This window comes from Anser brachyrhynchus (genome assembly GCF_964034855.1).
Source record: "Anser brachyrhynchus genome assembly, chromosome: Z".
Lineage (NCBI taxonomy): Eukaryota > Metazoa > Chordata > Aves > Anseriformes > Anatidae > Anser > Anser brachyrhynchus.
Window position 1 is genome coordinate 31514811 of NC_137697.1, and position 24179 is coordinate 31538989.

Here is a 24179-nt window from a genome sequence, read left to right on the forward strand (position 1 = left end):
TTCTTGCATACTGACCTGAGCTGAGCTGTAAGAATTTCAAGTGTAGCTTGAAGCCTTCTATCAGGTGTGTTTTCATGACCTTGAGGGTAATTCTAGGTCTCAGCCATTCCAGTAGGATACTGTTTTTCCTTATTTTATGGTGTGTTGTAAATCTGCAGATCACTGTTTCATGCAGGTCTTCTGGAGTGTAGCTCCTCAGATGGTCATTGGCCCCTGCAAGTCTCTTACGTTCAGAAGATAAGTTTGTAAAGTGATCAAATCAAATTCATATTGCTTTACTGCCAGCTCCTTATCAGAAATACACATGCCATCAGTAAAACAAGGCAAACATCAGGGCATTTTAAAAGCAAGTTTTTTCCATGCTTAAGTGTGTGACTTGCAAAATCACTTAGTCTCTTTAAACTCAGAGGGGTTCCTGCTTAATTAAGAGATGAATTTGCTCTCTAACCCCCAAACAGAATGTTCAAGGCTGAAAATACTTTTCTTTCAAGGCATTGGAGTCTCTAACTCATCTAAATGAATGTATTGCTTAATTTAAAAAACAATGGTAACCATAGCAGTGCGTTGGGAAAAAAAATAGCAGTTTTTTAGTGCAAATGTGTTAACCTTTTTTTTTTCTTTTCAGAAGGCACACAAGCATTTTAAAACTGTAATGATTTTTTTCAGTCGTTTTGCTGCCTGATAATTGTTTTTGACAGGGAGAGAGAAATGCAACAATTTTCTTTAAACATCACATCTCCCCACTAACATATGATCCTTCTTCCACTCTGTCTGAGCAATGTAACTCATGGTTACAGTTTTACCGCTATGGCCCGCTTATGCTCCTGGGAAAACCTTTCATCTGCCTGGCATCTTATTTACTGGAGCATCTCACAGAACAGTTTACTTGGGTAGGAGGATGTGGGTAGCACAAGGATGGCTAACCTGGTAATTCAAGGCATAAGCTAGTTCACAGGCAGCAGCCATTTTCTAGGCAGCTCACATACAAGGTGCAAAGTCCCTCACAACAGTTTATCTAGAACCAAGAGGGCCACAAGGTGACCCACTTTTCCCTAGCATTTTATCTTCTTCCTTTAGCAGAGTCCTTTCTGCTGGGGAAGGTTAATTTTTGCATCCAGGCCAGGGTCCTGTCATCTGAAGAGTCAGGCTGCTTGGAACAGGGTCACAGGGACCTGTCAACAGCAGCCGCATGCCAGGCAAGATATCATAACTAAACTCCTGTCTCATAGGTGCAGATGACAGGGGCATAATTATGTTTGACATGCTACTAAAAGAGGAGGGAGGCAAGCCACAGAAACACTGCTTTCTCTTCTCTCGGTGCTTTGCTCACCCCCTCACAGTTGCTAACACACCCTGTTAACTGATCATTTTAGGCTGCCGACATAATGGGTGCCCTGGGGAATTAGTCTGCAGGAGATGTAAGAAGCCGCTTCTTGGTAATGTATTAGTCATTTCAAAACACTTTAAGGAGGAAGCAGAAAAAAAAAAAAAAAAAAGACAAGCTAATTCTCTGATATATTTCAGAGGTATTCAGGCCTCTGTGAGAACAATACCTCCATTCATTTCTCTACACTATTGGGAATTCTCTTTTGCTTCATTCCACAACAGTGGCCAGGACAGAAACAAAAAGAGAAAGACAGGCAGCATGTTCTTCCCTAAACCAGGATTTCTGTAACTATCAGAGCAAATGACTGGTAATGTTCATAGACTGTTTTAAAAGGGAAAGCCCAAGGATGCGTTATATTAATCTGCATGCAGTCTTTCCTGTGAAAATCTTCCTTGGCAATGGGACGTGCAGGAGGCAGGCAATTCTGACAGCTTGCTTGCTTTCTGCTGATAGCTACATTTTCATACTTAGAACAATAAGATTAGGAGGACTGTACAACTTGTGATTTATTGGGAAAGTGTGCATGAAATAGAATCATCAAGTTGTCCATTGTAAGAAGGAAATGTGAGTCAAATGAAACAAGCTAAATAATATCATAGCATGCTGTGGGGATAAGTGCTGACTGCTTTCCCAGTGCTGTGCTAGACTGTTCTACTCTAATGTATATAGTAAAGGTAATTATCTATCATGTGGTGGAATAGTATGAGAAATAGAACTGTGAGTAGACTGACATTAACTAATAACAATAGTAGCCAGTATCAAAACTAGGAGTTATGACTTGCTGATAAAAATTTTGGGGAGTACTACAATATTATATTTCACTGTATAGAACTACTATACAATGGGAGTACAATTTTTGTCTTCACATACAGGCTCATTTCAGTCTACAACGATCATCTTCAAGAAGTAATAAGATGTGAAAACACCATCTCTATGAATAAAGGTATAGACAAGACTCTGAAAATTTGGTTTGGATTCTTTCAAAATCCAGACCCTCTAAAACCTTTCCCAGAACTTGAAATAAGCTGAATTGTTACCAAAACCAAAGTAGGAAACTCCACAGAGAGATAATTTCCTCATTTTTGTATTTTTTTTATCATGCATCACAACTATATATTTGCCTCATCCTATTTTCATGTGCTTTGCATTACATACCTGTATACTGACTTGAGAAACTCTTTTTTTTTTTTTTTTTTTAAGTGAAGGGACATTGTAGAGTATGGATTTTTGCTTAGGTATATCTCTTCTGGATACTACTTTCCAGCTTTGCAAATCAAGAAAGTGATCAGAGTTTTTCAAAGCTGTAGCTGTTTGGGTTTTTTTAGCCTCCAGAAGAGAAAGCATGGAGTGATCCTATCATATTGTGTGTGTGTGGAAAGCAGAGTCAAAGGGATCTTCCATACCATATGACAGCATGCTGACCAATCAGCTGGGTGGAGCTGGCCAAGGTGGAGCTGCCATTGCCTGGGGACTGGCTAGGTATTTGTTGACTGATAGTGAGCAACTGCATTGTGCATCACTTACTCTTGTTTTTCTTTCTTTCTTTCTTTTTCCTTCCTTCCTTCCTTCCTTCCTTCCTTCCTTCCCTTCCTTCCTTCCTTCCTTCCTTCCTTCCTTCCTTCCTTCCTTCCTTCCTTCCTTCCTTCCTTCCTTCCTTCCTTCCTTCCTTCCTTCCTTCCTTCCTTCCTTCCTTCCTTCTTCTTCTCTTCTCTTCTCTTCTCTTCTCTTCTCTTCTCTTCTCTTCTCTTCTCTTCTCTTCTCTTCTCTTCTCTTCTCTTCTCTTCTCTTCTCTTCTCTTCTCTTCTCTTCTCTTCTCTTCTCTTCTCTTCTCTTCTCTTCTCTTCTCTTCTCTTCTCTTCTCTTCTCTTCTCTTCTCTTCTCTTCTCTTCTCTTCTCTTCTCTTCTCTTCTCTTCTCTTCTCTTCTCTTCTCTTCTCTTCTCTTCTCTTCTCTTCTCTTCTCTTCTCTTCTCTTCTCTTCTCTTCTCTTCTCTTCTCTTCTCTTCTCTTCTCTTCTCTTCTCTCTTCTCTTCTCTTCTCTTCTCTTCCTTTTCTTCCTTTCTTTTAAACCATCCTTATCTTAATCCACAAGTTTTTGCACCTTTATTTTCAATTCTTTCCCCCCATCCTACTTCAGGGGTGGGAGGTGTTTTAAGTGAATTCCAACAGCTTCCTGAGCAACATTGGACAGAGCTTCTAATTCAAGAGGAGAAGAAGGCTCAGAGTCACGTCATCACTGTGTATTAATATCATATAGAGTGTAGGAGTGAAAAGAAGATGGATCCAGATTCTTTTCAGTGGTGCCCAGTGACACACAAGAGGTAATGGGGACGAATCAGAACACAGGAAATTCTACATAAACTTAAGCATATTTTTATTATTTATTTTATTTTATTTTATTTTATTTTATTTTATTTTATTTATTTTATTTTATTTTATTTTATTTTATTTTATTTTATTTTATTTTATTTTATTTTATTTTATTTTATTTTATTTTATTTTATTTTATTTTATTTTATTTTATTTTATTTTATTTTATTCTATTCTATTCTATTCTATTCTATTCTATTCTATTCTATTCTATTCTATTCTATTCTATTCTATTCTATTCTATTCTATTCTATTCTATTCTATTCTATTCTATTCTATTTTATTTATTGCTGAGAGGATGGTCAAACACTAGCACAGGTTGTCCAGAGAGGATTTGGAGTCTCTGTTCTTGGTGATTTTCAAGACATCCTTGTTGTCCTGAGTAGCCTGCTTCAGCTGGCCCTGCTCTGGGCAGAGTGGGTCTGGGAGATCTGCAGAAGTGCTGGCCAGCCTCGGGCATGCTGTGATTCTGTGGTTTTGTGAAAATGCTGATACATTCCACTCAATATACCGAAAAACTCTCCAATGTAATAACAAAGGACTTTAAGTTGGATTGATGCGTTGTAACATGAAAAATGAAAGCCTTCAGTAATTTAATTTTGCAGTCATGGATCTTATGCTTCTGCATATGCAATGTTAGTTGTTACTACTGTGTAGAAATCATAATAGAGTATGCATTAAAATGTTAAGTGATTTTTACAAACCAGGATCTCTAATAGCATTTTTGGGATCTGCCATACCAGCAGAGTCTGCACATACCAGATTTGATATGCAGAGCTGTTTAGTCATGCCATTAGAGTACCTTTTACAGACCAGGTCACATATCTGTTGTAGGCTTTGTTTCTGCAGTTTCAAAGTATCTGCATGGCACTGTGACAATGGAAGTGACAGTAGAATGAGAACTAACAGAACCAACCTCCATGTCTAACTCCAGAGTGGAATATAACTAAAGGAAGACTTTTTCTATAACAACAAAAGTTTAGAGGAATAGGCAAATTCCCAATTCAAACGACACTTTTATGATGAAGAATCAGATTTTATACATAATTCATCTTAATTTTTTCTCTGTAATATGACTTTTGAACTTTAAACAGACAAGTGTGTAAGCATGCTTATAGAGAAATAGTATCTATGCTTTTAAGTTCTCATTCACAATGATTTTAGTAGTAGAATCCAGTACAGTTTGTAATGGATAATGACCCCTTTCTTTTTATAATCTTATCTCACTTGTTTCTCTAAGCTTTCATGATTTGGTATTTATTTGAGATCTAAAGCAATACTCACTGTGCTGTTATAACAAAAGAAATGAATACTGAAAATATGCCTTACATTTCTTTTTCCATTTATAACCTTACTTTCTTGCTTTCTCACTGAAAATTACTGAGCACGTTGCTAGTTTCCTCATGCTTTCTGAGACATGAAGCTTTCAAGTACCTTTTCTAGCACTGCACAATGACTCAACTCTTTCCTAGATTACCAACCAAGGGAAAAGATGTAGCCTAGTAGCCTAGGGTAAAGGCCAAACTTGTTTTACATGTTTGGAATACCTGCTAGTAACCACATAGAAAAGACCTATCTTCAATCCTGCCCCCATGATGGGCTGCTAGAAGGAACTCCTTTCCCATTTAAGACAGAGTGTGAATATCCCAGTCCTAAAGACAAGTGTCTATGGCCTTCTTAAAAAAAAAAAGAAAAAGAAAAGGAAAGCCCTATCTTTTCTTTTATAACTGGGAAATTCAAAGGAATTTGAACAATTGTTGCCTGCCATCTGAATAAACACTACAATACTACTGATGTGTTATCCTGTTGTGAATGGAGACACTTTCTACTTCTGTTGTGTTCAGTACAGAAAATGGAAATAGGACTCAGTCTGGTGGATAAAGTACCAGTTTAGCAGAGAAGGAGTCTGGAGTGTTCCTCTGAGGAATACATATTTATTTATTTATTTATTTTTTCTCTAATTACTTTAGAATCTACAAACAGTTTCAGAGGAGACACTGAGCTCCTACGCTGCACAGTTGCAGTGCTGTGTGCTCAGTGTCTGTCTTCTAGCAGCTCATTCTTTTCATACACATGGATTGTTTCTGACCTATTCCTTCTGTCCGGTATGGTGATATCATGCTAATATCAACAAGATTCTTGTGCAGCAGAAGTAATTGTACTTGACCTCAGACAACCTTCACACCTCATGACTTCACTGCAAGTTTTTATTTCAAGGCAGGAGAAGACACTGAGCAGAGACAGGTTATTTTTATCCCCTCCTTTGTACTGAATTTGATGGTATTCGTACAAAACCCTTGGCTTTGCCTGTTTCTTTTAAATGAAAACATGCTGATTTTCCAATGAAATATATTTTCCCCTTCCTGCTGTTTCTTTGTCTCCCTTTTTTAAGTACTGTGGTTAGTGACATTGGCCTGCTGAGATATAGAAGCTGCAAGACAGAGAAATGAACGATAAAACATGAAAGAGGGAGGTTGAGGAGACAGCAGTTCTTCTAAGATTATAGAACAATTTTAATCCAAATGGAAGAGGAGAACTTTGTCACCATTCCCGTGAAACATTTCTTTTTAAAAAGCATCAAGGGGTTGAGTGTCTGTGCTTAAGGAGATGGAATTCAGTTATGTTTGTCAGTTATCTGATCTGCTTGTCAGGATTTCTTTTTCAGTCCTGTTTGATGAGTTCATTTCCACAATGGACAAACGAGTGTCCATTTCATAAAACCTAAAACCTGAGAATTTTCCTTTCCTCCAGCAGGGCTGTTTTCTTTTTTGTTAAATGCCATCATGGAATACTTAGAATATTTAAGCCCCGAAACTAATTAATCATTATCATCATTGTCGTCATTATATAACATTTGATTTAAATTATTTTAGTGAGTATGTCCTTACATTGAACAAGTAATAATATGCATCTCTTACTCAAAATGTAAGTTCTGAAGCAAGCAGCACTGTACTGACATTAGGTGCAAATGTGATTTTGCTCTTTTGTGATGAGCTGTGAGTTGTTCTGTGAGATCTGGAAGAAGTAAAATGGTAATAAAGTGAAGTAAAATCAGTGTAAGAGAAATCAGGGCCAGATTTTGTCCAGTACAGGGAGGAGCTAAATGATCAGTTTGATATAGCAAAAATGGACATTTATCAACAAGCTCTTTATCAACATTCCTATTCCTTTCACTTACATTAATCTTGAGAAACTCTGGAAAAACTGTTGTGGAACTGGAGACTAGATGAGTGTAATATTTTTAAATAGTGGAGAAAGATTAAAAGGATTTCCAGTTGTCTGCGGATAATTTCTGTCAGTGGGAATGTTTCTGTAAGTGGTCTGTAAAAAACTGAAAGGAATCTTACCAAAAAAAAATCAAAAATTGGAGGAAGATTTTTAAATTTATGTATTCTATCATCAGATGGATTTACCAAGACCTTAGAAAGATAGTGATTCATTCTGATGTTTTCTATTTTCTTAAATAATTTTTAAATTTCGTGTGTAGACAGCTCTTCTTTTCTATTTATTTTTTATTTTTTTTAGAACAATGTGACTACTTATATGAAGTTTACAAACAAAGACTGTAAATATTACTGGTTTGGTGTTTGAAGAACTGTATTGATGTCTGTCAAACATTGTGGCTCTCTTTTGGTCCTGGACCATTGTAGGTATGAATTTTAATCTACTAGTACAGCATCACAGTTATATATTATAACTTTTCTGCATTTAAAGATATCATAACAAGAAGGAATAATTATTTTTAAATGTTACACAGAAGTATTTTAGATGCAGGTAGGAACTACCATGTTTGGACTAGAAAAGAAGATGATAAATTGCTCTAGCTATAGAGAATAAACTAATGTCTTTGTTCTCTCTCTCTCTGGTTCTGAAAATGTGTTAAACTTTTTAGAAACACATTTACATATGTTCTAGGCTAAGTGTGAGTAAACTGGTCAGCTAAAAATAATAATAAGTTAAAAATCATCTCAACATTTTCTTTTCAATAACTCTTTTTCCAAGAACCTAGATGATCTAGATCTACATTATATGTGAATTTATTCTGCAAGGTATAAAAATCTACCTATTCACAGTTCCTGTTGAATTGTTTGAAATACAGAAACTAATAGAAATCTTTAAAAGTAAAAATCTTTAAAATTTTTAAGAATATTTATTGTTTGTTAAATATGTAAAAGACTACTTAAAATATGCATGCTTTTTAGAGAAAGTGGTGTTATTTCAAGAGCTGTATACTGTCTGTTATGTTAGGCTCTCAGTGTTCATGTCTTTTCATTTAAAAATATTTATTTCCTGATAATGACTGAATGGCTAAACAGGAAATAAAGAGAGCAACTTTCAAAATAATCTTAACAAAGTTCTGTACAGTATTGCACTTATACCAAACTATACTAATTACTCAGAAATTAAACACACATTGCTGCAAATAGTAGACCACAATCATAATGTAAATGAATACACTTCACAAAAAAAAAAAAAAAGCTACAACCAAAAAGCTACAACCAAAAACCATCAGCAACAAGCAAACAAAACTATTCCAGTTTCGTTTTATAGACCTTTTTCATTTCTTATCATGCATGCAGAGCTATCCGTCTCCTGCAGTTGTTCTCTATGAGACCTTCTTCTATCATAAAAATCCCTACATTTGCTAGTACCTTTCACGTCTGTACTAAGCAAGGTTGTGTGAGGTATTTGGTTTTTCCATTTGAAACTCCTGAATATTGGCTCTAAGTTCATTTCATGACCTTTACAGATGCATTTGTTCTCATTTAAAAAACGCAAACTGTACGTCAGACTAAGCTGCAACTGGGCTTTCTGTGTGTGTGTGACACCAGGTTTCAGATCTAAACTTCAGTATGAAAACCTTTGAAATGTTTTGATTCAAATAATTGTGATGTCCAATGAGATAAAGTTATTCTTGGTTTTATCCCACTCTGCTTATTTGTGGTGTGCCAAGCTCGGACAAATGCTTTGTGAGAGTTTCTTTCATTAAAATTTCTGTGGTGTCCTTTCACTGAAAAAGGATCTGTTGCTATGCAGTGGATCTGTTCAGAGTGCTGCACTATTGTAAACATTACATAGAGGTGCATAGTGAGACAAAGTGGAATAAGTGATTTACCAAAGACTGCAGAAAAGAAGAGGGAAGAGAACTCTGATATCAGGATTCTCAGTCCTGTACTTTAAGCACACACCCATATCAGTCCTACAAATGGTCTACATCTGACAAAATAACAAGAAATCATCTGTGTTTCAGCTTAGTTAATTGAGAAAAAAGGAGAGTCTTCCTGGAGATGAAAGATGTTGTTATCAGGAATTTGAAAAATGTAATTCTTTTCCATTAGTGTCATAAATAATGTTTTGCTCTGAGTATCAATATATCAAATATATAAAGGATATTCATCCTAGGTAATTTTCTTCATTAGCCAAGGTTTATGAAAATATATATTTTCTTATTTTCTTCGAAGTTTGCTATGCAATTATTTACCAATAGTCTTTCACAGCATAATTTTCATAAACTTTTTACTCTGCTCTTTGTTACCTTAACTAAAGAACTCAAAGGCTCAGGCTAACTTTTTTCAGAAATAAACAACCTCAAAGATGGTCTTGAAAATTAGCCACAGAATGCTATAAATAACATCTGAATTCTGGGGAATCAAATAACAACTAAGGGAATTATAATAAAATATAATTCTGTGGTATATGCCTTCCATGAAGAAGTCAGCGTTGAATTTCTTACAAATAGACTGAAAACAGTATTAATATGGTTTTAAATCTCAAGCAGGGTAAGAATTAAGAGATTTGACAGTGTGTGTAAAGAACTCTAGTAGCATCCCTGTTCATCCTTGTTATTAAGGAATTTGGTTTTGGAGCAAACCTTTACAAAGAGCACTATAAATTGCAGTTCAGCATAAATCAGCATTTATCTGTATTACTATGCTAATTTACATATGAAACATAGAAGTATAACTGAGGAAAAGTGCTCAAAACAATGGGTCTATGCTCAGCTAGAAGCTTTATACAATGGAACTGATACCAGTATCAATTTAGAAATTGAGAAGATATGATAGGATTTACTCTAGCCAAGATATCTGTAGCAAAGTAACACTTAGGAGTTGCTGTGGAGTAATGAATAAAGCAACCAACTACAAATTACTGTAACCTTTTTTTTTTAATAAAAAATTGTTTCTTTGTTTATTCTTAACCTAAAGTAGTAGGCTCCAGCTAGAGAGCAATGTTGCGTTTACAATGTGAGGGTATTTACTGTATGAGAGGTAATTGCTTGCTCATGCTGTGAGATACTTTATGGTAATGTACCCCCTACTATCACAGAAGAGCTGAGTTGAATGAAGTACATGTTTAATTTTGTGCTTATTCACAATAGTGTAGGCTGTGCATTTTATTCATGGGACTTGTTTTACCATTAAATTTCCTAACCCCATATTTTAATAGCCAAGTTCAACCCAAGCGTAGCACATGAAGTGCTAGAAATGATTCACAACACCAGTGAAGGAGGAAATCCAGGATGACTTAACTCATTTTTCTTTCCTATATTTTTCTCTTAAACTGTAGGTTATAAGACAAATGTCTTGAATCTTGTACCCTTTTTCAAGCTATTGATTCTCTTCCCCTTCTTTCCCTTATTTTGTATTTTAAGGTCCCTTAAGTAACTGAGGAAAGAACAGTCTGTAACACTGAGAGCTAGACAAAGAGAGAATGGGAAATTCTTGCCCCTATAGGGATGGAGTAAATATAGGGATGACAGTTATTATGAAAAGTTAGAAGGGAAATATGATCTGGCCATACTCTTCGGAAAACGTTGCCATATCTTTGGAGAAGGTCTCTTTTCCTAAGGTTTGCTTTCTCTTCCTTTTCCAATTGTTCTTAATTTCTAACCCATGAACCCTTCCTGATTGATCCCAAGAGCAGCCCAATGTGCTCCCCTCACACTTCTGCTGTTCTAAGCCACTTATTGCCCATTGTAGCGGTTTTTGAATGCCTGACACAGTCAAAGGTATCATTAATAATTGCCATCATCAAAATAGTTTCCTTTCCACACTTCGTCTGTTCAGTGTTTCCTCATCTTTTAGAGCATGCACTCAGGGGAAATACTTGCTTTCCAACAGCTCCTCAGCTGTTCTGGATGACTGAGCAGGCCCTGAGAACTTCCAATAAATTTTTAACTAGGCAAGTAGCATTGAATACACAGTAATTTAAAAAGAAAGCATTGCAAAACAGTCTATTTCTGACATTTTTATTATTTCCATCTTTTCATCTTAAATCTGAATGATTATCAGTAGTTGTACTCCACTGTACAGATAGCTGCAGTTTCCTTGATAAGAGAGACAAATTTTTCTCTTCCACATTCTTTCAATTCTCTCCCTTCTCCACATTCCAAATCACAAACTTGCACTTAGTATCTACAAAATGGAGCTCCTTGTCACTTTGTAAGCAAAATACAATTTTTTTTAATGTTTTACTAAGTATTATGATTTCCTTCTAAATAGAACAAATGCCACCTACAGAACTACTATGCGGAATATATGACATCATGCTGCCAGTCTGAAGGAAGTCCTGAAGGAAGCCCTGAAGATCCACTGATTAAAAGAAAATGTGGGATTCCTAGCATTTCCTACCACTGGAGAAAGTAAGAAAAGCGTAACTGAAAAGGGGAGGTGGAAGCAAATTTAGCTTCTCATACACTTCCTCCATGCTGCTGCCCCATTACTGTATAGGAAAGGCAGGTAAAAGAAAAAAAATCACGCACATATCATGAAAAGATCTTTTGAGATTTAAAATCTGAGCAGTGTGAACATGAATTGTTATAAACAGCACAGAAGTAGATTAAGGATTGGAAAATAGAATAGGATAGGATAGGATAGGATAGGATAGGATAGGATAGGATAGGATAGAATAGAATAGAATAGAATAGAATAGAATAGAATAGAATAGAATAGAATAGAATAGAATAGAATAGAATAGAATAGAATAGAATAGAATAGAATAGAACAGAACAGAACAGAACAGAACAGAACAGATGTGATATTATTCAGCAGCCCTTTATTAAAATAGTGGTGTTGGTATGGTCCTTCTTAGGTCTTCTACTATGGTCCTTCTTAACACTTTTATCCCTTGCTTGAGTGTGGCTTCGACATAAATTCAGAATGGAGAGTTAATTCACAACTGACATCAACAACCCAGGGTTGTCAGAATAGTTGCAATGTTAGGTAGAAAAACTGCTTGATAAAAGCAATTTCTGGTCACGCTCACTCTATAAACCAGGCTCTGCTTCCCATTGCCAAGTTTATTGCATAGTTAAATAATTTGGCATCTGGAACTCAACAGGACTTTGCAATTGCAAAACTGAAAAAATTTCCTTTTCAGCCCTCAAGATCAAATTGACATGCATTTGCTGCTGGAAAGTAAAATACTGGAGAAGCATTTAGGCATTACCCAAACTCATATAGTAATATGTGAGGTGTAAACATATTTTTTACAATCTGAGTTTTTGGGAAAGTCAAAGAATTGAGGGAGACGCAATAGCAAGAGTGTTGTAGATTAAATTGAGCGTAATAAATCCTGGACCATACATTTCGTGCTCTGAGTAAAATAGTTGTTCAGCTGTGAGTCAGCAATTTCATGTCAAGGTCCTGGTGCCTGCATAAACTGAACATGATTCTTGTGGGTTACAGAGTCAACAGAATACGAAAATTATATTATAGCTCCATAATTCATGTCTGTCTTTTGATCATTTTCAGTGTATATAGAGTTACATAAATTATTTCTTTTACTTAAGATGTACTGCAAAATGTAAAACAAACTTTGTAATCATTTGTCAATACGATTACTTCTACTGCATTCGACATTGAATGGTTGTTTAAAAAAAAAAAAAAGCACTTTAAACTCTTCTAATGAGTTTACTGCTACCATTAGCTTTAGATGACACAATAAAAGTTGTACATATATTTTAAACTTCAACATAGAGAAGTTCTAACACAGGTAAAATAATTGTCGATGCTTTAATGGTATTGCAATTGTTACCAAATGTCAGATAGCTAGTTCTCTCAAGCAAACTGAGACAACTCAGCAGTATTAATGGAAAACACGGTACTAATTAGTACTCCACCCTCTTCCATATGTGCTTACAATACCAATTGCAAGTAACGAGAGAAGCCTTTATTCATGGGGGGATGGGGTACCATCACCTATAGCTAAGCAGTTGTTTCTCCAACTTCCCTAGAAAGTTTAGAAAATACTTCCTTTACATGTTTGCTTGCAGATTTCAAAAATACATATATGACAATGCTATCTTTTTATAGAGAAAGAATATTTCCTTTTCAAGTTTGAATATGAAGGGACAAAGGCCTCTCAGCACCCCTAGAAATACAAGGGCGGAAGTCAAGAGGCTGTAGCATTCCTACACTCCTTGATAAATCATTGGCAAATGGCAAAGCCCCTTTAACAGGCTGAAAGTCAGTACACGGAGAGACCCATGCAGTTCTGTCATTATGCACAAGAATTATGCCCGTTTGTCCCCTATGTCGTGGGGCAGAAGACCAGCTTTGCTGAACAGGGATTCCTTGTGGAATTCTAGCAGAAAAAGAAAGCATACGATCTCTCTAAGAAAGGTCAGGCCACCCAGGAAGATTACATGGCTGCAATTCACATTTGGAGGAAGAAAATACAAAAGGCCAAAGCTCAGCTAGAGTTAAAACTTTCCAGTGATGTTTCAGATAACAATTAGGGGAAAAAAAAAAAAAAAAAAAAAAAAGAAGTATGTTAACAGAGGAGGTCCGGGGAAAATATTGGACTATTACTGGAGGAAGCTGGTCACTTGATAAGTAGGGGTGATGAAAGGCCAGAGGCATTTGATGTATTTTTTTGCCTGCCTTTAATGTTCGCAACAGGCCTTGGGTTGTCAAATCCTGCAAGTTAAAGGACCATGAATGGGGGGACAATTTCCATTTGTTGCCATCACAATTGTACGGAATAAGTTGTATCAGTTAAACATTTATAAAACTACTTGGCCTGATGCAATTCATCCCTGGGTACCAGGGGAGTTAGCAGGACCCATCTCAATTACCTAACAAAAGTTTGGGGAGTCTGGGGAGGTCCCCACTGACTGGAAACTAGCCAGTGTTATCCCAAGTTACAAGAAGGACACAAGAGAAAACCCTGGAAATTATAGACCTATGAGTTTAACTTAAGTGTCTGGAAAAATTATGGAGAAGATTATCCTCAGTGTTTTTGAAAGGCACTTAAAGGATAATGCAATCATCAGGCCCATCAAACATGGGTTCATGAAAGTAAATTCCTCTTTCACTAATTCAATATCTTTCTCTCTAAGTTCACTCAATTAGTGGATGAAGGGAAGGCAGTGGATTTAGTTCTTCTCGATTTTAGGATGTCTTTTGGTACTTTGATCCTTCTTTTGATCCTTCTTTTGATCCTTTTGATCCTTCTGGACAAATTGTCCAGCTGTGAGATGAACAGGTTCATGCTACCCTAGATGAAGAAATGGCTGAATGGTTGAGCTCAAAGGGTTGTAGTGAATGAGACTGCATCAGGTTGGTGGATGTTTACTAGAAATGTTTCCCAAGGCTCAAACTTGATACCAGCTCTGGATAATATTTTTATCAACGATTTGGAGGCAGGAGTTGAATGCATCTTTACTGATTTTGCTGGTAGTTCTAAACTGGAATGTGCTGTTTACTCCCCTGAGGGATGAGAGGCTTTGCAGAGGGATCTACATAGATTGTAGAATTAGGCTATCAGCAACAGCATGAAATTTAACAAGAACAAATGCTGGGTTCTGCACCTGGGACAGGGTAATGCCAGACACAGGTACAGACTGGGAGACAAGTGGATGGAAAGCAGCCTTGAAGAAAGTGATTGACAGGTGGTTGACAGCAGGCTCAACACAAGTCAGCAGTGTGCCCTGGAGGACTAGAGGGCAAACCATACTCTGGGGTGCATTAAACACAGCATAGCCAGCCAGTCAATAGAAGTGATTATTCCACTGTAGTTAGCATTAGTGTGGCCTCACCTTGTGTGGAGTTCTGGGATTCATAATATAAAAAGTGTGTTAAGGTGCTTGAATGCATCCAGAGGAGAGCAACAAAGCTGGTAAAAGGGCTGGAAGGCATGTCATGTGAGGAGTGGTTGAAGACACTGGGTTTGTTAAGCCTGGAGAAAAGGAGATTGAGGGGTGAACTCATTTGCTCTCTGTGTCTTCCTGAGAAGAGGAAAAGGAGAGGGAGGTGTTCATCTTTTCTCCCTGGTATCTAGTGATAGGTCACATGGGAATAGCTCAAAGCTGCATCAGGGGGTGGTTAAGACTAGACTTTAGGAAAAAACACTTTACCAAGAAGGTAGTTAGACACTGAAACAGATTTGCTAGGGATGTGGTTGATGCTCCATGCTTGTACATGTTTAAGTTGTTCAGATAATATTCTTAATGATATTAAGAATATCATTTTAACTTTGGATCAGCCCCAAAGTAGTCTGACAAACTCAATAATCTTTGTGGGTGTCTTCTAACTGGAATTTACTCTACTCTACTCTACTCTACTCTACTCTACTCTGTACTGTCTTATTCCATTCCATTCCATTCCATTCCATTCCATTCCATTCCATTCCATTCCATTCCATTCCATTCTGTGCTATCCTATGCCATTCTATTACCTGAAAAAATCAACTATCTCCAAGTGAGCACTTCACGTCCAGAGCCACTGATAAAAAATTTAAGAATTACAGAGATATGCATATCTGCAAATGTTGAACAGGGAAACCAGAGAGGAAAACAGGAAAATATGCTTACCCTACACAATATTTCAACAGTAACAGTAATGAAATTGCTTTGACCAGCTGCTTCATACCACAATGAAAGGTTGTAAAAAATATTGTAGTCTTCTTTGCCTGTCATAATTTTTTATAGTACCTTGTGGTTAGAAGAAAGTTTTTTTCTTTTACCTCAGAATAAAATCAGTATAAAACTATCAAGTAGTCTTGAAGTAACCATGGGACGAGCTTTCATTTTTTACTTCTTTCCATTGTAGTTCATCTCCCATACACCTTAAGCTGTTAGAATTGGACCTTTACACATATTTGCACCTGAAATAATTTTCACAGTGCAATAGAAAGACAAAAAATATAGTTAAATCATACTAGAGGCTGTTTTCTTACATTACAGCTTTTAACAGAGGCCTTAGATGTCTGTAATAAGAGTATTATGCTGTATCTGTGGGTCTTATTGTGAAAGACGATTCACTCCAGCTACCAAAATATGCTAATACATATTTATTTGTGCATAATGCAGATAATATATAACATAAAGCATGAGGATCATGACATATCTCTTCTATGAGGAAAGGCTGAGAGAGCTGGAAATGTTCAGCCTTGTGAAGAGAAGGCTGACGGGGGAACTTATCAATGTATTTAAATACTTGAAGGGATGGTGCAAAGAGGATGGTGCCAGGCTCTTTGCAGTGGCACCCACTGACAGAACGAGAGGTAATAGGCAGACACTGAAGCACAAGATGGTCCTTCTGAACATCAGAGAACAGCTTCTCATTGTGAGGGTGACAGAGCACAGGTTGCCTAGAGAGGTTGTGAAGTCTCCCTCTTTGGAGATCTTCAAAAGCCACCTGGACAGGGTCCTGAACCACCACAGGGATGTAAATGGACATACTTGAGCAGGGGGCATTGGACCAGATGACCTCCAGAGGTTCCTTCCAACCTCAAAACCATTCTGAGAATCTCTGAAATTGTTTATGAACAATTATATATTTCTAGGGGAATAGATTTACTGTGTTTCTACAGAGAAATTTTGAATTGATCACTATAGGTCCTTACAACAACAGGAGTAAGAAAGAAATGCCAACGCCAATGGCTTTAAATGGCCTTTTAATGGCTTTAAACTAAACGAGGGCAGATTTAGATTAGAAGAAAGAAATTCTTTCCTATGAGGGTGGTGAGGCAGTGGAACAGGTGGCCCAGAGAAGCTGTGGATGCCCCATACCTGGAAATGTTCAAGGCCAGGTTGGGTGGGGCTTTGGGCAACCTGGTCTAGTAGGAGATGTCCCTGCCCATAGAAAAGGGGTTGGAACTAAATGTTCCTTAAGGGTTCTTTCCAACCCAAACCATTCTGTGATTCTATGGTCCTATAATTCTAAGAATAACTGCAGAGCCTCTGTAGCTGTCCTTTGTAAGAGGTTTGTGATAAAAAATTCTTCCTTCAGAGGACACTGCAGTCCATTAGCTGCATAGATTATGAAATTAATAGTACTATATCTGTTGGCTTTTCGCTAAAGAAGTTGAGTGTCAGTAGCCTCAACATCAGCTGTAGCCTTCCACAATTCACCAGTTGAACTGAAAAGAAAATAAGATTAAAGCTGGGCAGATTTCATATCTCATAACACTTTTATTATATTAGTTGCCTAGACAGAAGGGGAGTGTAAAGTAGCATCAACTTGCAATTGTCTCTCCTGTAATTACATTTTTTATAAGACCATGGCAAACAGCCCAACAAAATATTGATGTGAAATCTGATCTGCCAGCACTATGGAATTTCTTCTGTGTTGGGACTGAAAATAAGAAGATTGAAAGTGTTTGGCAGCTGTAGTAAATTCAGGAGCTGGAGGCAAGGAACAATTCCTCTAGAGCAAAAGAGAAGTTAACATATTACGTGACTTTATAAACTGTGCTGTCTTCTGCATAAGCACGAAAACATTTCCTTACTGAGTCAGACACATTCATTTCATTTTGCCACGAGTGAATAAAATTCATTTTTCTTCTTTTAGTTTTCAATGAGATTTTTCATTGATGATTTTAGTGTCCCAAAATAATAACAACAAAAAATATTGTATTGCTAAACCCAATTAAAACCACACCACTTCTCCAAAAGAAGCTCACCAACACAGAGAGATTTACCATATGATGTGGTCATCAACACCTTCGGTATCTTGTAAATCTCTGGAAGAGAGAACTTAAAAAGCATGGAACATGTCTCTGAAACATCTTGTCAACAACTACCTTTTCTACAACAGGGAATATTAGCTGATGTGGTTTATCTGATCTCATCTCTTTTATTGTTATGTGAAAGTGAGAAAGAATGACTTCTGAAACAGAAAGTTCTCAAAACTCACCACTTTTGAAGTTGCAAATATTTTATCCCTGCTTGCTGGAGGTAGTGCTTAGTCTTCAGAGTTATTGTGTTTGCAAGAGGCACTCCATAAGACACAAGTTAGAAGAATGAGCATTGCATTTATTTAGAATGACACTAAATAAAAGCTTACGTTCAGCAGTTCAGTTACCTGTCACTAAAGATACTTCCCTAATATTAATGTAAGTCACCTGATGCCATGAAATCCAGTCCATGCTGTATAACATCAGGTAGTATCTGTACTGTCTAATGGCATTAATTATTGTCTGCATAACATACTGGATGCCAGAATCCAGTGGACCTTAGTTAAGTACAGCATAAATACAAGTAGACCTTAGTTAAGTACAGCACAAACCATCCTACAGCATCTTCCAACCAATGTAAAGGGAGATTTGAGGTGGTGGCAAAAAAAAAAAAAAAAAAAAAAAATACCAAGCTTAGCAACATCGCAACATCACGGGAAGCAAGGACACTGTTTTCTGAGACTGGGACGTGAGACTTTTATCCAGGTGCCAACAAGTTAACAACTACCTAACATTCCACCACTCACCTAAAAAGCTTTGTTTAGTGATGCTATCCAGATATTTACCTCTCCAGAAATTTGTCTAGTGCTAGATGCTAAAACATGATTTAATCCAAGCAGTTTACAGTTCTAGTACCCAGAAAATATCAGCTGTTACCTGAAGGGTTTATCAGCAGGCCCTTTATCTAAGTGAGGATTTCACTAAAGCTGAACTTTGACATCTGAAGAAGCATAGATTAAAATTTCAGTTAAGATAGCACAGGAGGGAAACTACTAATGTTTAATTACCACCTGCTTGGTGGAATTGTGTGTTTGTAATCAGTGAAACTATTACAAAATTGTGGAAATTTTTGCAGACAAAAGGCAAAATTATTCCACTGTTAGTTGTACTTTTACTTTTTTCTTTCCATACACACTTTCTGGAGTTCATTTTCACTGGAAGCAGTACAACTGATCTTGGTGGTAATGAGTGAAGTTCATACATTCAGTAAAGTGAGTTAGTGACATAAATTACTGGAAAGATTTGTAATATCTGGATAATATACATTTTTTTTTAATTTATGTATTTCATTGCTTGGGCTTCTGGATAAAAACTATACTGCTCAAAAATTTCAGAGGTCAAATGCACTAATTTTGTGTACCGATAATAGCTAACTATAATTAGCTTGCAAGTGTAAAAAAATAAAAACTAAATGAATTGCATTAAGTCACGCTGACGGATTCATGTTAACTGGAAGCAATCTACGTCCTGTCTCCATTGTATCACCATTCAAACGTGGACTCTGAAAGCACAGGTCTTATAGTACGCCTTTGTCCTGCTTGTCTGAGTTGTCAGTAGTAATCAACACTCTTTCTCATTTGATTATTTTTTTCCTTTAGTACTGGGTTTAGTACTGGGTCCAGATGAATGGTTTAGTACAGGGTCCAGATGAATCCTAAAATGGTTATTGTAAAACCTGTATGGACTCTCCAGGTTCCCAATGACAAATGACTAGAACAGTATTTTGTAGGATGTAACCAGTCTCTGACATACAGAAGATTGTTGGAGATCAGTGGAAAATATTAGATTAAATAAATAAAATAAAATATTAAAATAAAACAAAATAAAACAAAATAAAACAAAATGATAAAATAAAATAAAATAAAATAAAATAAAATAAAATAAAATAAAATAAAATAAAATAAAATAAAATAAAATAAAATAAAAGAGAGAGAGAGAGAAATTAAACAAAAAAGGAGAATTATAATACATATTTTAAAAAATTTATGAACATGCTTGAATTTTCAACTATGTCTATAAAGTACTGTGTGAAACTGGAAGAATGACAATTTAGCAGAGAAACCGTGCAAAAGGTTTTTACAGCAGGGAAATGGAGATGGTCCTTCCCCTCATCTCAGCACTTGAGAGAAACATCTGAGAGTTGGGTCCATTTGTGGGCTCCACGCTACAGGAGAGACATAGAAGTCCTGGAACAAGCCAAGCAAAAGAAGATGTGAGAGCCAATATGCACAAATTAAAACACATGAGATTCCATCTGAACATAGGAAAACATATTTTTTTTTCCCATGGGATTGAACAAATTGCTCAGAAGGCTGTGGAGTCTCAATCCGCAGAGATATTCAAACCCAGCTGGACATAATCCTGGGCAACCTGCTCTAGAGGACCCTACCTTAGCAAGGACTGGACTCAATGATTTTAGGAAGTCCCTTCCTATCTCAGCTGTTCTGTGATGTTGTGATCTTTCTTTCCTTGTTAATCTTATCAACAAAACCCTTATTACACTGTCAAATTAGCCACTGAAGCTATGCTAAGTCTTCATCGAAGTAACTTAAGACAGGTTAATGAAAATGTATTTTCAGCACTTCTTACATTTATGCTATCTAATCATGTTTTCTTGATGCAGCTTGTCCTATTCTAACATTTGAATTCAAATGGAAGTGTAGCCTAGCTCTTTACCTTTATATGATTGAATGTATACCACTATGTATAAGTAGTGTATACCACTACCTATACACTAGGTATACAACTATGCTGTATTCCTATGTAGGCTACATTATATAATACACCCACAGAATTCTGCCTATGGTAGGGAATGGACTGGTATAACTACTGAAAAAAAAAAAAAAAAAAGAAAAAGAAAAGCAACACATAAGTGTATGTCTAACAATAGCCTTATTTTAAAAATTAATTTAAGAATCTGAGTGAAAAGAGACTACTGGGCAGCTAAATATGGATTTAATTTGACAAAGTAAAGCAGTATGCTTGAAAAGTTGCTTGCACTAGCAGAGATTACCTAGTCATGAAAAGGGTATGAATGTAGTTGGGTTTATCTTTTTAAACAACTAAATTCTCAAGTGCCTCTCTCCAAACTGCTACACAATCAACAGACCTTTGATTAAACAAGCATAGAATTAAGCTTTTTACCTCGGTAAAATGATATACCTGACATAGAACATAGTAACATGTTTTAGAAGTTTGGTACAGTGTTTAGTAATATTTCTAGTATTTGTGAGCAGCTTCAGCAGCAGTTCTCCAGGTTCTGCCACATGAATATGTCCTTCTGTGGCAACAGGACTCCACTTACTCCAAAGCTGTCCTGTAATATGAACAGCTAATAATGTAATATGAATAATAAAATTTTGGCCTCTCACCCTGGACAAATCTAGGAATTGAAGACATGAACAAAGTGTTAAGGATTTCAGAATTTTGTTTGCCTTAACCTTTGAACAAAACTTTGGGTATTTTTTACCTTTTACCCAACATGGTTTGTATGTGATTAATGCTACTTTGTAGGTAAATACCAATACTTTCTATAAATTTGACATGCCCAGTTGTATATGAACATTCATTTATCTGCTCCATAGTTTATCAAGTTAAATGTCTAATAACACAACTTTAAAGTTTCATTGATCACTACAGCCAAAGCAATTGGGATGATTGTTTCCATGTTATGTAGCTCATACCTAGAATGAAGATTGAGTTAACAATTTCCATACATTCCTTACTTCAAGTGCATCCTTTTCTTAACTACCTTCACATCCTGCAGAGTAATTTATGGTTCATAGCACATAAGGTAATATATATTATTGCACTGAACGACAGAGTCAATTGTTGTTTCATAGGGGTAGGTAATTAGATAACAGAAATTGTTCACGGTTCCATGGGAAAGTCCATGCAGGAGCAATTCAGTCACTCACAGAATGGAAATCTGAGTTTGGTTTTCATTTTCAGATGGCACAGGATTTTCTGTTTTCTCTTCTGAGAATACCAATATGGGCAATTGGTATATTGCCCATATACCAATATGGACAATCAGAATTCCATATAACAATTCTAATTACTTTCATATACAGAGTTTAGAACAACATTTACTGGAAGTTTGCAAAGAAACGTAGTGCTACAAATGAGAATGTGCCATTGATTTATGAATGCACATCTGTATCTGAACCTATCTACTTGATTTTTTTTTTTAATATTCAGATTAATTTTGTGCTGCGCATTATAAAGATTCCTATAAGTATATTCAGTTTCATATATAACTGCTTCATTAAAATGATGTGAATATCACCTTCACTAATACCTATATTCAAGTAACTTTTTTCTAGGATATGGCCATAGTAAGAAGCTCTTGAACTCCTTTTTTCCACTTTCTATCAAGTTCTGATTTGTTTGAAGTATTTTAATGGTTTGCACCTTTCGTAAATTGTCTCACTGTGTCTGGGAGCTGAAGAAAAACACTTAGAAATATGAAAAAATATATATTTAAAATAAAACCCTTAGAATCATAAAATGGTTTGGGTTAGAAGGGACCTTAAAGATCATCTAGTGCCAACCTCCCTGCTATGGACAAAGACACCTCCCATTACACCAGGTTGCCCAAAGCCCCACCCAACCTGGCCTTGAACACCTCCAGGGTTGGGGCATTCACAGCTTCTCTGGGCCACCTGTTCCACTGCCTCACCACCCTCGCAGGAAAGAATTTCTTCTAAACCTACCCTCTTTTAGTTTAAAACCATTGCTATTTGTCCTATCATTATACTCCCTGATAAAGAGTCCCTCTCCAGGTTTCCTGTAGGCCCCCTTTAGGTTCTGGGAGGCCACTAGTAACGTCTCCCTGGAGTCTTCTCTTCTCCTGGCTGAACAACCCAAACTCCCTCAGCCTATCTTCATAGGAAAAGTGCTCCACCTTCATGGACCATCATCCTCACGGCCCTCCTCTCAACTCATTCTAATACATCTATGTCCTTCTTGTGTTGAGGGTCACAGAGCTGAACGGTGGGGTCTCACAAGAGCAGAGTAGAAGGGGAGAATCACCTCCCTCAACCTGCTGGCCACGCTTCTTTTCATGCAGCCCAAGATACAGTCAGTTTTCTAGGCTGCTAGCATACCTTGACAACTCATATTGAGCTTCTCATCAACACCGCTGAGTCCTTCAGGGCTGCTCTTAATCCATTCTCCACCCAGCCTGTATTTGTTGCTTGGGATTGCCCCAGCCTAGGCGTGGGACCTTGTACTTGGCGTTGTTGAACTTCATGAGGTTTGCAGGGACCCACCTCTCTAGCCTGTCCAGGTCTCTCTGGATGGCATCTCTTCCCTCCAGCATGTCAACCGCACCACACAGCTTGATGTCATTGGCAAACTTGTTGAAGGTGCACTTGATCCCACTGCACATGTTGCTGACAAATATGTTAAACAGTGCTGGTCCCAATACTGTCCCTTGAGGAATGCCACTCATCACTGATGTCCACTTGGACATTGAGACATTGACTACAACTCTTTGAGTGCTACCACTCAGTAATAGCCATTAATATCTTTCTGTTTGTTTTCCCCTTATTATAAATTTGACTTGTTTTTCATGAAAAAAGGAGAAAAACGTGACTAAGGTTGTTTCATTTAAACAGGAAATAAATGGTAAGTAGTATAAGACAGAATTAAGCAGAGAGACAAATATAATACTCAAATTAGAGGATACGAAATCAAGACTGTAATTTGAAGTTTCTCAAAGTCTTTCAATTTGGCATACTGAGTAAGTAACAGGTTACAACTACAAACTGCTTCAGAGAGCTTAGGTTCAGCTTAATATTCAACATGAATGCATCTTTCAGAGTCCTCTTCCACTCAAATTCCCTTTCCCTATGTCATTTTGTTAGATTTAAGAACTATTATTCTCTCACTATCGTTAATTTGCTTTCCCTTCTGCCCGCAATTACACTACTTGAAATGATATTTCCTTTTCCTAGATCCCTGCCTAAGCAGTGATAAATGAAGTGAGCATTAATTGTAAATTGTAGCTCAACAGGAGCCAGTTTGGCTTCAAGTCAGCCTCTCTTGGCAAACCAGGGAAATATATAATCCTGACTGATTACTCCCAGAGAATATTTTTGTCATTTTCAGTGCATGTGTTTAAATTGCAGCAGTTCATTTTCCCCCAAGGTATTCTCCCTTAATATTACAAAAGAGAGGGGAAAAAGAGGTAGAGATGAAATCTTAGATTGTAGTTTTGTACAGCAGTAAGAAAGCAAGATCAATCAGGATGTGGATGGTGCTGATCCTAGCTTTTACTTTCTTGCAGAGTAATAAGCTGTAACGGTGTTAGCTGGCTATTTACCTAAAAACATTTTATGCTTTTTATGTATAATTTCTTTTGCTCTTGTTGTTTGTTAAATAACCAATGAGAAATTATGTCATGAAAAGGCAAAGCTAGTGTTCATCAGGATCTCTGGTCTTTCAGTGAGGAAGACT

The 24179-nt window shown here is 36.8% G+C and overlaps 1 protein-coding gene across 1 annotated transcript in view; it reads left to right on the forward strand.

The window, feature by feature from the left end:
• Positions 1-24179, forward strand: part of LOC308185868 (uncharacterized protein) — a 254851-nt gene that overhangs the window by 188781 nt on the left and 41891 nt on the right. The window contains exon 3 of the mRNA XM_080574510.1: positions 11258-11397. Within this exon, the coding sequence (XP_080430636.1) occupies positions 11258-11397 (140 nt within the window). The remainder of the gene's footprint in view (positions 1-11257; positions 11398-24179) is intronic.